Source organism: Nothoprocta perdicaria, unplaced genomic scaffold, assembly GCF_003342845.1.
Source record: "Nothoprocta perdicaria isolate Ctin4 unplaced genomic scaffold, notPer1 scaffold_147, whole genome shotgun sequence".
Taxonomy (NCBI): domain Eukaryota; kingdom Metazoa; phylum Chordata; class Aves; order Tinamiformes; family Tinamidae; genus Nothoprocta; species Nothoprocta perdicaria.
This window is the reverse complement of record NW_020454616.1, coordinates 1,358,867-1,375,420: the sequence shown is the minus strand read 5'-3', so window position 1 is coordinate 1,375,420 and position 16,554 is coordinate 1,358,867. Positions and strand designations below refer to the sequence as shown.

General features: G+C 43.1%; 1 protein-coding gene across 2 annotated transcripts in view; it reads right to left on the bottom strand.

The window, feature by feature from the left end:
* The window catches only part of PIGN (phosphatidylinositol glycan anchor biosynthesis class N), an 83,429-nt gene extending 73,010 nt beyond the window's left edge, over window positions 1-10,419 (bottom strand). Inside the window, exons 1-4 of one of the 2 annotated variants that reach the window (XM_026034562.1) lie at window positions 10,175-10,419; window positions 6,479-6,600; window positions 5,252-5,350; window positions 1,111-1,217 (exon numbers count right to left, since the gene is read on the bottom strand). In XM_026034562.1, coding sequence (XP_025890347.1) covers window positions 1,111-1,217; window positions 5,252-5,350; window positions 6,479-6,600; window positions 10,175-10,401 — 555 coding nt within the window. In that variant the 5' untranslated portion in view covers window positions 10,402-10,419. The remainder of the gene's footprint in view (window positions 1-1,110; window positions 1,218-5,251; window positions 5,351-6,478; window positions 6,601-10,174) is intronic. The other variant, XM_026034561.1, reaches the window with a different exon arrangement.
* Window positions 10,420-16,554: the final 6,135 nt, after the last annotated feature.

The window sequence follows — 16,554 nt, the reverse complement described above, 5'->3', positions numbered from 1 at the left end:
GTGTTTTGAAGCAAAAAGGATGGTACCACCCTCAAACACTTGGGCAACTCCAACTCACAGCAGGGTGTAACTTTAAGACAGCAATTATTCAAGTAAAATTAAAAGTCTAATTTGTTTTGTATTATTCATACACTTTACAACATGTAACCCAGTAAAAGTGCAAATTCAGGGAGAGGACGGCAATTACAAAGAACTATCTTTCCACTTGCAGACTCAGAAAAATCATCTCTTTCAGAATTAGCAAATTATAATGAATCCTTCTCCACCAACATCATTCTTTAAAGCAGACTCACCCTTGGCTTGCATTAGTGCAGTCCAGAGAGCCTGTGGGAAAGCTTTATTAAATCTTAAATTGCATTCAACGTTATTATGAGATCCAGAAAGTCAAAACTCCTCTAATTGCTCCACTGATACAAACAGTTAAGCCAATACCCACTTACCAACATTTCATTATCCTGGTCAAATGGGAAGGCACAGCACAACACAAAGCCAGGCCTTCACAATAATTAAAATCCAACCTACATGTACTGGGATACGAATACGTATGGAGAGGGAATCACAAAAAATGACCAGTCCATGGATGAGCATTGGCTTGAGTCAGCAGAGCACAGCACAGGGCAGGGAGTCAGGCTGCCTCAGGGCCCAAGCTGCCTGTAGGACACAGCCAGCTCGGGCTCCTCTGTGCAAGTCACAGCAGGGAAGGGACACCTGCACGTATCACCTTAACACTTTATAGTTAGAGCAGAAATTAGTCAAGAAGAATATTCTCCGTTGCTTTGTCATAATCGAGACTCATTGACACATCCAAGATTGTGAAGGGCTTGCAATATTCCAAAAGGATGGGGTGCAGAGCATATGCAAATGTCAGAGGAAAACACAGTATTTTTAAAGTGTATTTTTTTAAGATTAGTGTTGAATGACAAATGCTTCCTTTAATTTTTCAGTACACTAACAATGATAATCAATTCAAGCATTTGTTTAATTATTAACCCAAACAACAGATTTTTCATAAATTTGATACTTCCGAGATCTACAGAGAAAACGATAATTAACATCATCTTCCAGCTGTGCTTTTCATGCACAGGCGGCATAAAAGGGGTCTTTACTCACCTTAACATGATCAAAAACCCAACTGTCAAGCTTCGCTGCATCTTGTGCTCCAAAATCTTCACTTTCTGCTGTGTAACAAAATGTATAAACATGATCTCCACTAGCACCTGCAAAAACAATATAGATATAATACAGTAAAAAGTTTTCTTCCTTTTCTCTTAATTGAGAGGACACAAATATTAATATCCAGGAGCAGAAACACATCAAAAATGACAATCTGAAAGAAGATAGAAGAGAAAAAAATGTTTTTTCCTTTAGTTTAAATTACTCCATCGTTTGGGTGCTTTGAAGCCTTAGTACTTTAAGTCATTAGCTTATCAGCATCTCTAAGTCAATGTTATCCTTTAGATTCAGGTGAAGAAAAAGTATGGAAAAGCAGATAGAAGAAAATCCAATTAAAGCAAATAAAGCAAAGCATTTAACTTTGAAGAAAGGAGTTTCCCTGGGAAACTCGGGAGAGGAAGCTAAGCACCCAGGGTCTCATTTGAGCATAAAAGGGTCATGTTAGGACATGCTGCTTAGCAATCACCTGAGAGAATCACAGAATCACAGTATCAGAATCCCTGACTCTTAAGATTTAGTTATTAAACCGAAATACATAAGTGTCCTGCCGTCATACAGCACAGGTGAGGAAAGGAACAGCATCAGTGCGACTTAACTACTCTGTATCAACCCTGGAAGACAAGTCAGTGCTGAAAACCAAGCAGACAACTATATAAAGACAAAATTCAAGGTCTGTAACTTTAAAACGTGCTTCTGCAATATGAAAGAGGGAGCTACTGGCATAAAGCTCAACAGGAGGCCCTCTGATTCGAAAACACAGCATCTGGGCAAGACAACTTCACTCTGGACACAGCGTAAAGATAGTGAAGTAGGGAAGGGGGAGATAAAAAGACTAAGACCTATAAGGAAGTGAATTTCTGAGATCCTGGAAAGCTCTGAAATTAGGCAGGTTTAATGCCATTCCTCAGCCGGTGGCTGCCCTCACTGTTAAAGCTTGCAGATGCTAGTTCCATTACGGCTATGCAAACTCCCAAAGGAGAAATGTTCTTCTGCAAGGAGATAGCCAGACAATCCAACCAATTTGCTCAATGTGGCAATTATATAATGCAGTTTTGTAGAGTTTGAGCCCAGTTTTAAAGGGCTATTTTTCCAAGATGATTTCCAAACCCATGTAAGTGTATGGCAGGTATTTCTGTCCAGGAAGATGGAAGCTAACACAGAAAGTTTCTCCCATCCCTCAGGAGATGCTACTGCTACTCACAACCCAGAATACTCATGGCAGTTTCTCAGTCTGAAAGAAAAGGGGAAAAAATACTCCAAGGCATTAAAACAAAAATCATTAAGGAGATCAACTTGGCAGAGAGAGAGGATGAAGGAAGAAGAAATAAGCCATGGACTGCCAGAAGGACCAATGCTCTAGGAGGTTCTGTACTGATGTTGTGCAGTGTTACAAGAACCCTCAAAGACGGCTCTTCTGGGGGGTACCACACCAAGGGCAGCAAGAGAGAGCTAAATGGAAAGTACACAGTAAAGGAGCACATCTACGTCTTATGGATCCCAGAGGAAAAACCATCCAACACCACATTCATACAGATAAAAGCTTTGGCTAAGTGGAGCAATCACAGGGAAGTTTTGAAGCAGTTAGCAGATGGAAACGGGAGGAAACACACAGGCTACTCAATCCACCACTTAAAATATTTCATACTTGTTTTGTGAAAGGTAGTAGACAGCAGTGCGCCTGATATTTCCTTTAAATCTGGGGAAAATGGGAGGGGGCAGCAAAGAAGGCAAAGAGAAGAAGAAGGAATCCTGAAACTTTTACTGGGTTCAGTGCCACCACCTGCACTAACAGAAATAACTGGATACCATAAACTTCTACCCCGGACACCAGCCATCCCTGCTGCAGGCCTCCACTCAGCATGTTTTCTCAGCCCTCAATATCAAGATTCAAGTATTAGGATGAGAGAATCCTTTTGCAAGGATTCCCTCTTGCAAAAAAAGAATGTCCTGAGCTAGCGAGGCAGCCCCTGGGTCTGATGCCTTTTGTGGCTCAACAGAAGCTCGGAGCAGAGGGAGGGTGAGGAATCTGTGCTGCACCAGCACACGGCAGGAGCAATGAACTGCAGCACTGCACGGCAGGTCTGCTCGTATTCAGACACTCAGGTGCACAGTCTCTCCCGAATAATCCCAGCCTAAGTTGGAATCTTGTTGGCTTTACTGTCTCCATGGTCTTTATAGCACCTGCTCAGGGTTCAAGCTAAGCAATGACCCGTACAAGCCTTACGGCTAATGCTCTGGAGAGGGAATGGGAACTCATGGAGTAAGCAACAACCTGGGTGCACAGGGTTTGTATTTACCTCCCTCAGCAGAAACCCAGCTTCAGTGCTCAACTCACTGTGACTCTGGAGCCCTGATCCATGATAAAACAGGATAGGTCAAATCTCAACTTCTAGCAAGTCTAGAAGAAAACTTCAAAATCTGAAAGAGCATTCTAGAAATAAAGTACAGATGTTTAAGTACCTTATTTCCAGGTAACTTCAAGGGCACAAAGCTTCTCTAGGAAATTATACATATTCTAGTCCTGAATAGTTACGAAAAATAGAGCCAGAATTTGCAGGCTAGTTTTGTGTCAGGTACCATATTGAACCATTAGAAAGTGACAAAGTCTAGTTTTGAAGATGCTTTAGAAATTTCCTAACAGCACTAACAAACTGCACAGACAGTGCAATCCTTTTTTTAAGGCAGCCACTGTTTTTCAAATACAGCACTACGCTAAGTGTTCCTCAAGCACTGTAGCTACAGGCCATGCAAAGTGGACTTTTGGGGAGAGCAAAAAAAAAAAAAAAAAGAATTAAAGTCCAACTACTGGAGCCTGCTCAGAACAAGCCATATTTTTAAACACATGGGAGCTGTAGTTATTACTCTTGTATAGTCCTCCAAGTAACATCAAGGCTGCTTCCAGTCCTCTGCTTATCTCCTCACTCAAATAAGACTGGTTAAAGGACGGGGCTCTGGGAATTTCCTGAATTTGAGGAATAGTTTCCCAAGAACACATGGCTCCAAGAAATGTAAATAATCTGCCCAAGGGTAGCGTACTGTTACCTTTCCCCTCATCCCAGCCAAGAGTCCCAAACACAAACTGCAATCAGAGGTCCTGGGAAAGTATATATTATCAAAGTTATCAGGAGGAGATATTTTGATAGCTCATCATAAACTGTTATGACTATCAATCCAGGAACATAAAAAGAGGTGAGTGTGTGGGAAGTATGGGGGCAGCAGGTTAAAAGAAACTAAATTTGAGATAAAGTTCAAAAATTCTCATGAGAAGAAAATATATATATATTTTTTATAAAATTAGATTCTAGTGCTATTCTATCATTTCTTTCTAGTTTGTGACTATTGATATCTAAATACAACAGTTGGATTTGCCCATAGTTTGGACCTCTCTCAGCTTTCCTAGCCTTACTCTGAGATCGAGGGAAATGGTGCATATATCCACATTTTTCCACCAACAAAATGAGATTAAATTCTGAGGCTCTTTAGAAGGCTGGAATGCTGTTTAACAACCACATCGTGCCCATCAGGGATCAAGTGCCCTGGGCTGACAGAGACTGGCCACATGCTGCCCACAAGGGGCAAGATGTCAGCGCCAGTGACGATACCGAGGCTCATGTGCAGCTCTGCTCTCTGCACGTGGCTGCTCTGAACAAATCCACCTTAAGCCACTGCTCCAGATCAGGCCCATAAAAGGGGACAGCTCCAGCTCCATCAGCTGATTCACTTTGGCTGCAAGGAAGAGAAGGAAGAGCCCTAGCTGCGTGGCAGCAAACCAGAGCTTTGATGTTCAACAACAAACCAAGGAAGAAAAGAATAGGTCCTTTCCTTTACGGGTGTCTTTTTATTTTAGTATGTCAACAGAAATAGGTAAGGCCTAAGGAACACATAGGGATATCCTTTTTAAAAACTTACTTCTTCCCCACCCACTGAAGGATCCACAAACTAGAAATAACAATCTGTGAAGACTGGTGAAAATACACCAAGTGGAAATGCTTCATTCACTTCATTTAACTCTTAAAAACGGTAAGACTCTATTTTATTACCTGATGCATATTAAAGATCCATAAAAATTAAATCTTACCTTTGGCAAACATTGGCAAAATATCTGGGCTTCCCCAGCTCCAAGTATACTTGCTCTCATTGAAAACGGAGTCAAATTGCACTGGATTCTCCTTCCAGCCTGGTACAGAAATACAAGAGCACCCATCACACACACAGATTTCAGTGGGGCTGCCAAAACATCTCACTGACTGTTAAAATTGACAATGCAGGCAAAACACATCAAAAGTCTCCACTATTTGACAACGGACTATAAAGTGCAGGTCTCAGTGTTACTTCAGCTTCAGTCTGTTTGCAATTAGTTCCCCATTCAATATGAAATGGGCTGAAAACCTAAGCCAAGCCTATTAGGCAGGGTTTCAAAAAAAAAAAAGAAAAAAAGAAAAAAGGGCTGTTTTACCTTCTCCAAAGCTAAATTTCTTCTCAATGCTATATTCCTTGCTGCCTGACCTCTGTGCTCAGTTTTCAAGATTTCAGGCAATAAATTACACTCATATATCACATTAACAGCTATGTTCCACCCCTTCACAATAAAACCTTCAAGATTTTCTATTTCCATGACAAGGCAGTTGACAGAGATGCTCTTAACAGCCATTCCTGCCAAATCTTCATTTATAGATGGGAGAATGAAGAACCTTTTGATTAGAAACATGGACAACATCAGATAATTCCTCTCTCGCCTCCCCTTTCCAAAAACAACACACAACCCTGCAAGTGTTTGGGCCTGGGACAGGGCAGAGCTGCATGCGAAACAGCGGGTCAGAAAGATGAGGTTTTGCTCCACGTTACCAACCCTCAACCACCTCCCTGGATGAAACACAGAGCTGGGGCTTCTGCTTTGATTCCCCACTGAATCAAATTCCCTTCTTCTAGCTCAGCTTAACAAGGCAGTTCAGTTCCAATGCTGCAGCTCACTTCTTGTTTATGGGTATCTGCATAACCATCTCCCCAATCATAATTAAAAACTGCTGAAGTCAGCCTGTAAGGCACCTCTGCTTTTACAATTTAAGACCACTATACTTAAGTTTCACTGTGCTGCAAAATAGTATCTTATTCTAAAGTAAAAGCATGTGAATCTATTTTTTTCTCTGCTGTTAATATTCACTGTTAACAATATCCTTCTATAAGAAGCTTATGTTTTGCAGATAATCTTAGTATATAAACAATTATGCCAGGATTTAGAAAGCTACTGCATCTCTAAAACACATTACTGAGGAGGACAAAATAGGAAGGTTTAGAACTAGCATACCTTTAGCAACAGCACTGACATCTTCATAAAATCCAGCTATCAGTGCAACGTGGCCTGGTCTAGACTCGGTTGGGACACGGGTGTGAGAGATCCCCCAGCTACCGTTATTCTCCAGAATACTCCTGAAAACAGGATAAAAAAGTTGTTAGTGCTTGACACTCCATTGTGTCTAAGAGTGACAGGTAGATCTTAAGCAAGAAATGAAAAAAAGACCCAATTTAAACAATTTTTCCCTGTATACTGCTCTGCAGCAATGCAAGCAGAATATTAACCTGCAAGTCATTCAGAATTGTAGATGATCAAATCAAATGACAGAGATCATTACTACTGGGGGCCATCAGCACTTCAAAGAGGCAAGTTTATCTACAATTAGAATTAATGTTATTTTTTGGTTCTTTTCTAATACAGTTCACTTTTCCCCTCCCACTAGATTGCTACTGTCTGGTATAGCGTTTTCTTTGTTCCTTCCATTAAGACTGAAAGTGTCTAGATTAATGTCCCTTTATTCATTAAATATGTTCAATCATAATTAGCTCTTGTAACCACGTCTGTCTTCTTTATCTGTGCTCAATCTTGGAAGTCAGCATCAAGAGGATGTAGAAACAACGGAAAACAAAAGCAGCAAATCATTGGAAAAACACGGACGAATTCAGGCAAGCCCCATATTTGATGCAATTTCACCAAAGTGAGAGAGGATACATCCTCATCAAACATATGGAAGTGTTAGCTGTCTTAACAGCATGCATATATAGAGCAATAATTGATAAAAAGATGAGAAAATAGAGGACAAAAGCCTAAGCATAAGAGACTAGAGACGTGAACAGCTGGAGCCTGTCGGAGAGCGAGCAGTGAGCACAGCCGTGCACTGTTTTCTTGTCTCCATCTCCTGGAAGAAATACTCAATGCCCAAAGTCTGGGCAAGGTAAAATAAATGAGACATGCTTTACACTAATGCTCAAGATTTAAAGAAAAAAGACAGGAAAAAGATAAAAACGTAGACGTTTCTGAGCTTTGTTGTTCAAAATGCAAGTTAGAGAATTTGCTATTTTTAATTGCATGTGCTCACAGCCCATCAGTAGATAGAAGTAAAAGGTTTCCAAACATGAAATATCCCACCTGGATGCCACCCTGTGCCACATGCTCTAGGTGTCCCTGCTTGAGCAGGAAGGTTGGACTAGATCATCTCTAGAGGTCCCTTCCAACCTTGAAGATTCTGGGATTCTGTGTGAACTCAAACAGAGAACACCCTTACTTCATTCAACTGCTTATTGCAAGATCTGTGTACTCTGTTTCAAACCCATTTTGCAGTAATAAAATAAGAGTCAAAGCAGTTTAAAACACTAGGATCCACACTAAGCTGACTGGATTTGAGGTTTTTGTTTGTTTGTCTGTTTGAAACTCATCTCACATTTTCAGGCCTATTTCAAAAATACAACCCAAATATTACAGTGTAGAATGAAAAAGCTGATATAATGCTCCGTTATACTCCTAGTTTATGGTCTCCTATGATGTAAGACAAATTATATTTAAAACAATTATTACTTGGAAAAGGATTTCAATATCAGATAAAAAGGTTTCTAACTTTTTCCCCCCTCTCTCTAATAGAGACTTATTGAAACACTGCATTAGCATTAGTGGAAAACTACATCAATAAAAAAGTTTGGGTCCTACTTGCATTTTGCAGTGTCAACAGGTAAGAAACTGATTTTATTAAGTTGAAAAGCAATCCTCTGCCTTTGCTTTTCAGGTTTTATATTACAGAATCTAAACAAGTCAGGTAGAAGCAGCACAGCTAGAATGGCATTTACCTTTTCAAAATTCATTTAGTCATGTAAAACTATGTCAAAACCCTTTACTGGACAGAATCTTTTTAAAAATTACTTTCCTTGATAGCAGAGACAGCAACCCATATCTACAACGGTCAGGACACCGTAACACAGTTGAAACGTGCCAAGCAAGGGAAAAAAAGTCTTCCCACAGCTCTCAACACCATGGCAATGCAGTTCAGAAGACGCTGCCCAGGCGTCCTTGCAGCTTTTTCGATGCTGCAGAAAGTGCTCATTTTTGAAGCAATTTTGTAGGTGAAAAGACCAAAGAGTTGGCATACCACGTCAGTGATCTGCTCCAAGCATAATGGATTATATTTATGAATAATCTTATGCATCTACTAAAAAACTCGCTTCCGTTTTCCAGCGTGTTAGGACAAGAAGGGCCCTAGCTCATTTAATGATAATCTTTCCTCATTAACAGGGAGAAGTGGTTCTCAAGTGTTCCACCCAGATGAGAAGTTGTCTGGCTGCTCTGCTGCCTCCTGCTATAAAGTGAGCAACGGACTTAATACTTGACACTTTGGAACGAGCATACAATAACGAGCTTTTATGTAAAACTGCTTATATTTCGGGGCTGTCTCAAAATGGACAAATAGTCAGCAATCACTTGGAGGAAAGCAACAGAAAGGCTGGTTCCAGCCACCAGCATCTGCTGCCGTCGGCCTCTTTGGCAAGATAATCTTAGGACAGCTCAAGGCTTTGCAGACACAAGATCACTTCCCAGCTCCAGCAGTATGGTGCAATGGAAGGGAGCCGCAAGCCCTACCAGGTTTTCCACCTTCCCAGATGGGGAGCTCACCACAGGCTTTCCTTTCATGCTCTTACACACACACACACGTGTGCGACTTCATGGGCAGGGAGACTCACACAGATGCCCCCGCACGCTCCCCTGGCAGCCTGTTCCACACATGGACCCAGCTGAAAGGCAGTTCCTCCCCTCCTGGCCCCATGTGTTCCTTGCAGGTAAGTGTCTCAATCTGGTGATTTTGGAAAACAAAAGTCTGCTCTAACTCCACAAACAACGTAATGAAAAGGTAGCAGAACTGTGAACTTGCCCGGGTTCCCTAAGCACTGGGGCTGGTATGGAAAGTTGGTATATGGTTTGTCTTTTTATTTTTAGATAGGCGTGATAACACCAACTTGCTGAATCTGAGGAAATTCAAGATACACTTTTAAGAGGAAATTATCCAGTATAACTCTTCCTTAGCTGTTATTCATCGCTGCTGCTAGTGACGGGGCATTACAGCATTCCCAGCCTGCTGACTGTGCCAAAGCCCAACACTTTTACCAATATAAAGAAAACCTGCTCTGGAGAAGCCACGAAGTGCACTGCCAAAAGAAGGCATGGAAAACTCATGTGGAGGTGGCAGCCGCTGCAAGGGGCATCTAGCACCTTACAGAAACACTGCAGCTCAGCACGAGCAGCTGCAAGCAACCCCACTCTGTGCCGTGTGCACCACAAGTGCTGCAGCACAGAGCATTTTCCTTGCACTTCCACAGCAGACTGGAACACTGTAACAGCTCCAGACAAACGATTACCTGGATTTGTTCTGATATTCAAGCTAAACCAGTACTATTACTGGCAATAGTAGGCTTATTGGTAGGCTAGGAAGCAAGAGTAGGCTTATTGAATTTTGTTCATTTTTTTAAGTCTTGGAAATTACTTGACTGACAAACATTTGCCCTGATATTAGAAAACAAGGAACTTTAAGCACTCGGATGAAAAGGCTTCGAGCACTCGTTTGTGGTGTGTTAGCTTCTCACCATCCTAAACCAGACCACGTTATTGCAGTGAGACACAGCAGCAGCTTGGAAGACCACCATGCTAATGAACAACAACCGCTGGAGCGTTTCCAGAGGCACTCACCTGAGGAAAGGGGCGCGAGGCGCCCCGCTGCCATCCAGTCCAAAGAGGGCGTCCGCGCGGAGGCCGTCGGCCACGAAGAGGACGAGGCGCCTGGCCGGAGCGGGCAGCGGGACCCGCTGCGGGGCCATGCCGTGCACCAGCGGGGAGCTGAAGTAGATGTCAAAGAGGGAAGCCAGGAAGACGCAGTGCACCAGGAGCGCCGCGAGGACGAACGCCGGCGGGCCCATGGCGCCGGCAGCCCTGCGGGGCAGCGCTCAGCACTAGGAGGCAGCCAGAGGGAGAAATTCGTCAGGCAAGACTTAAATTATTTAATTTGTCATAGAACAGGAGTACCATAACTGGAGACAGTATCCAGTTCCATAACCGAGCTCCATTTAGGACTTTTTCTCCCAGAAATTCTGTTTTGGGTCAGAAGGGCCTTGCAGATTCAGACTTGCAGACAGTCATCATGTCTCGGCATGTCACATATGGTGTTTAACAGCGTATCAGATGGCTCCATGCGACCACAAATCAAGCCAGATTCTCTGGCATTCAGCACTTTGATGCCACTACATCAGTGCCACACGACTGAGGCACCTTCCCAGTTGAAAGGGACCTCCAGAGATCATCAGGTCCAGCAGCTCAATCAATCAGCTCCAGCAGGGACACCCAGAGCACAGGGCGGCATCCAGGCGGGTTTGGAAGATCTCCAGAGCAGGAGACTCCACAGCCTCCCTGGCAGCCTGTGCCAGGGCTCTGTCACCCTGCTCTGCACCTTTCAGCCTCTGAGGTCAGCCTGGGGATACAAGGATGCAGAAGGAAGAGGTACACTGGAAACACACACCTCTGCCACCCGTATACTCACGGTTTTGTCTGCAGCCCACTGAAGTCAATGCAAACACGTATATCGACTGAAATAGATTTGGGATGTCAGCCTGAATGAGGCTCGGCTCAGTGCAGTGTTGGTTTGGACCATGCTGCCAACTTCCTTATTTAAATCTAAGCTGATGACTCATCTGCCTTGCCCACCTAACATCTCCATGCACCAATTTAAAAACAGTGGGGTTACAAGAGCCTCCATCTCCCGCTTCAAGAAGGGAGGTTGCCCTTCTTCAGAAAGGGCAACCCACTTCAGAAGCTAGTTAGTCCTTCTAAATGACAACATTTCTTATTATTTACAGAGCTTGAGTATTTAGAAATATGAACACTCATAGACATAGTTATCATACAGTAAAATTATTCTTCTCATGCACAGAAAAAGTTTCACCATCACATAACGTTAACTCTGATCAAAACTCGGAAATTGCTATGAAAGAAAGCAGCTATATGCATTGCTACCTATTAATCAAAAGAAAATTTAGCTCTACACAACTGTAACTTGCAATTTCATTCATTTCTCCTACTGAAATACAGAAGTGACAGAGATGCAATCATCTCTACCTCTATCAAAAACCTTAATATAGTAAAGACTTCTCATTTTAGAGGCTGAGGTGAAAAAACAGGTAGCAATCAAATTTGAGATAACTAAAACGTTTCAAAGAGAGACATCTAGTGGTCATATAGTTAAGGGCTTAAAATGTTTTATTAAGCAGGAACTTCTATGTCCCAGAAGTGAGACTTCAAATATTTGTAAATACTGGTTTCTTCATTTTTTAAGCACTCCAGCTTTTTATTTTTAAGTGCTCAGATTTTGTTCTATGTTTTTTGCCTATTTTGTTTGTGATATGAAGATAAAATACATGAAACCACAGCCAGACGCAGAAAGACCATCAGGCTGAACACAGGATCTTATTCTACTCAGTCTTATTTGCCATTAGACTTTTTCAGTGTTTGTGGGTTTTTTTTGTTTGTTTGTTTTTAATTTAAATAAGAGAACCACAACTACTCCTGCTTTACCCTGAGGTATCTAAATATCCTATTAAACAAAGCAACTACTTTAATCAGATACTTGCTGGTGTATATTCCCAGGGCTACAACGCTAAACACTTAACATATTCTAAACTCTTTTAATTCAAGTATTAGCAAGTTAATCTGTTCTCAGCACTAGGGAGCTCTCTTGGCTTTAACTCCCCAAGCCCGAGCCCTAGCCTAAAGAGCACAGGGAGTGCAGCAACGTAATTCAAGTCTAATTCTGTCTCATCTCATAACAGGGACCTACAGAATTAACTCGGGGAAAAAATTCTTCTGCAACTACAGTTTAATTGCCTTATATTGAACTACTCCTCTAAGCAAAATGCAGCCAGCTGCTCATCACTATGAGAATGTTTTAGAACAGCCAGGTCTCCCTCCATCTGCTTCTGCCATGTCCTCCATGCTCATTCCATCTCTAGCTTAACTTCCCTACTCCAGCATGCAATATTATCCACAGTGACACAATAGTGCCAACAGCACAATATTAAGGATGTCTCCTGTCACACTCGAATTCCTTCCCAGTGGAATGAGCAAAATTTGGAAATTTCTTGAGCAAATACCCAATTGCATCTGAGCAGAGGGCAAGAGTTACTTGTTGGTTCCCTTCCGAACCACAGTCTTGCTTTCAAACACGCCAGCATCGCGTTAGGTTTTGCAAATCAGCACAGTGCTGTGGTTAGAGAAAGCTCAGGCTCAGTGACCAGCGTGTAGGGAGAGCCAAGAGCAACGAGATCTCCTGAGATCTCCTCTTCTGCAGAGGCACTGACCTCCTACACCTCGTCACACCAAGGAAGCTACAGCTGCGTTCAGTTCTTCCTGGTCTAAAGCCCCTGCTCTTCTGTTGTAATAGTCAACCTATAAAAGAACATCTATTCCTCCAACAAGAAAAAGTGCTATGGAATAACAACCGACATTTCCAGTAAATTGTGATTTTCAAAGAAAAGGGAAGTTAAATCACTTCCTGGATTTCCTCGAGACCCACCCATGGATGACCAAAACCCCAAAAGAGGCTTATTTTGATCAAGCTCTCCACAGGTCCATTTAGATCCCACTGCCAGCTCCTCTCAACACACTCTGTTACTCAGAGTGCACACTTATTTCTTCTCAGCCTGTAACGTCGAGTCATTTGACTGCAAGGAAGGGTAAAAGAACAGCAGATGGCCACGTGGCTGAGAGCTCCTGCTGAGATTTGGCAGCTGGCAGTCGGATACTAAAGCTTTTTTCATCTTCAAACATTTATCTACGCACCCATTCTATGACTGCAAAGGTTTCTGCTTGGAAACTCTCAGTAACAGCCACCCGGGAAGTTCTTTAAGCAAAGAAACCATTTCAGCAGTGGGCAACAGTTTTTGAAACAACTCAGCGAGAAGCACCATTCAGGTATGCAGTTAATGCTGGCAACATCGAAGACCCTTTTAACCTTAAGACACAGCACTTTTCTAACCAAGTGTTTTCTTACAGCTAAACAAGGTGAACACGGGGATCTGACAGAGCAAAGCAATGAAATGGTATCAGAAGTCCTCTCAAAAGCAGAGAGGATGTAGAGAGCATGAGAAGGACTCAGGTTTCTAAATGCCAAGGGAGATAAGTCACCCTCACTAACCATGAAGTAAAAATACCAGTTCGTCCAAAAGGTTTGATAATAAAGAAGAAAATGCTCAAGATGATTTCCTAGATGGAAAATCTGACTGTAAGACAGTCAAATGGGTCCCAGAGGAACAGCATCAGCCAAGGACATGACACATACCCAGTACGGGCAGACCTGCCTTGCAGAGCAAATGGTGACCAAGATAATGCATTTCACAAACATCCATGTGTGTTACCAGGGGCTTAAAGAACACCTGTGCTTGGAAATAAATATCAAATTCATATAGGAATGGAGTAAAATACTCCGCACTGAAGGAATGTCCTCGCTCCAAGCTTATGTACTATGGTGTAAGACAGACACAGGTGGTTGAACAACGGGCACAAACTAGTTCCCATTTTGAAAGAAAGCTTGTTCATCTTATTGATCTGTTGTGCAAAATAGGTCCCAGGTGGTACTAGCTCCTTCCCTGGCTCAATCACCATCAGCTGAGACTTCAAACAGTTCTTCTAACAACAAAAGCCAGCGAGTCAGTCAGTCACGGCAGGGCGAATGGAGTGTCAGAGCTGTCATTCAGACCCTCCTTCAGCTTGCATCTGTGCAGCCAAGAAAACGAACATTCACCCCTGCCAAGAGCAGTCACCCCAACTACAAGCACAGGTAAGAACTACCAGACTGTGACTAAGACGAACCACTAGGACTCTATTGCCAATATCATTAATTGTTAAATGTGAACTTTGAGGATCTGAGGCACTCTGCAAACTAGGGAACCTTTTCCCAAATCTTTTTCCCAAATCCAAATCCTTTTCCTGAATCAGCAAAGCCAAAATCACTTGAATTCACATTTGCAGATATTTATATTTTTAAGTCTGGAATGGATTACGACCTTCCATTCTGTTGTGGAATGCTGTAATTACATCCATGTAATTCAATTTATTTCATATAAATGGGATGATTCCGAGGCAACAGAAGAGAATACACGTCTCAGAACAGCCATCCATCCTCCAGAACCCTGCTATTAAAAATCTGGTTTATGGTGGACCACTGAACCACAGGCCATCTGTGCAGAAGTGGAGGCAACAGGTGGAGCGACCTGCAGGACCTGTGAATGCACCTTCACAGACCAGGAGGCTTACCGCTAAGCAACACCTGTGCTGTGTAACTGCAGCCACGAGCACCAGCGGCACCACCACAGGGACGACTTTCTGACCTCAACTATGGACTGAATCCATGTAGGGATCTCTTCCAGTGCGCTTTGCTGGGCAAGAAAACATTGTTGGGGATACTCACCTGCAAGCAGCACAGAAACATCACTTAATCCATCTTCTTCAAGACACAGTGCAGGATCCCGGACTTGGAAATGCCTACAGGGGATCCCACCAAATAGTCAATACAGCCTTGACAACGTTAAAGCAGGCACAGGCTGACAGCAGCAGCAAATTGGAAAACGTGGCTCTTCAGAGCGCTGAGCAGAGCCCTCTGCAGTATGGAGCTCTCTTCCATCCTCTTCTCTCTCCTCACGCTTTTGCATCACCACTTGGCAGCCTCAAGCTAAAGGCCCACGCTAGGAACCAGAGCCCCAGCAGCATCTCACGAGTGACACGACAGGCCTGTCAGCATCAGGAGGAGCTGCACATGGAAGTGTGGGTGTCCAACTCCTGCATGCCCAGCAGCCCTCTGACATGCTCCTCTGGCTGGGAAGCGCAGGGAGCAGCTAACCCAAGCACCTCAGGTGCTCAGACACCCCACAAGCCTGCACTGCATGATAGGTACAGGACACACTTCCCAGGAACATGCATCTGCCCTGGCAGAAAACACTTCAACTACCTAGTTCCTCATAAGAAGGCTCACATGAGACACAGAAGTGAAGTCCAGCCTCTGTGCCCTCATGGGTATAAGCAAATCAAGAAAAGAAAGGAAATGCATTGAACACACCATTTTGGAGGACAAGAAGCCAGACCTAAGAGTTTACTACTAGGGAAAAAGTGTCTCCAACCTCAAGCACCATCTCTTCCGAGGAGCAGACACAAACTGCCACAAGAAGGTGAGGAAACAGTTCCATCCCTTTCTATCAAGTAAACTAAAGATGAGGGCTCCTTCTCTGGAGATCTTCCCAACGCACCTGGATGCCGCCCTGTGCCCCGTGCTCTGGGTGTCCCTGCTGGGGCAGGAGGGTTGGACTGGATGATCTCTAGAGGTCCCTTCCAACCTCAACCATTCCGTGATACCTCTGCAGTTTTACATCCTCCGATGCCTTCTCAGACACTCCTACATTAAACTTCTTAGCGAGCTACCTCCCACCACCTTTATTTTCTCAAAACAAGACGTGGATTCTCCCCAAATCCTGACTGCATCATTTACATAATGTTAGCTACTGCTAGTTGCTACTAGCAGCACAGCACCCAACTCCTGGGTTAAGAGATCCCAGGCTGCAGCACATTCCCCTGATGTTCCCCTGATGCTTCTTATCATCCATCCCAACACTGGACTTGTTATAGTACAGCTCAGACAACTCACCTCCTTTAAAGCTGCATCCCTCATAGTAAACAATTCATCAAATTAGGGTTTACTCCTTCCTCTCCATATTTTTGTTGCTTCTCCCATTACCTCCTAAACTAAATACAGAGCCAGTAAGGACATCATCCAAACCCCAATATATCTGAATTTTGTCTATCTTGATAGGGCATCTTCTGTTTTAATAAGCTGGAGCCAACCATACAAACTTGGTGTTGATTTTTAAATAAGGATCCTGTTCAGAGCTCTTAAAACAAAAGTATTAAAGAGCCACCAAGCTATGACTGCTTTTTAAATACGAGTCCTCCACACAAATGTAACACACGGAAAATTAACACTGTCATGGCTATTCCACCAGCACGTTTATAATTTCTTACTTCATCAAACCTTC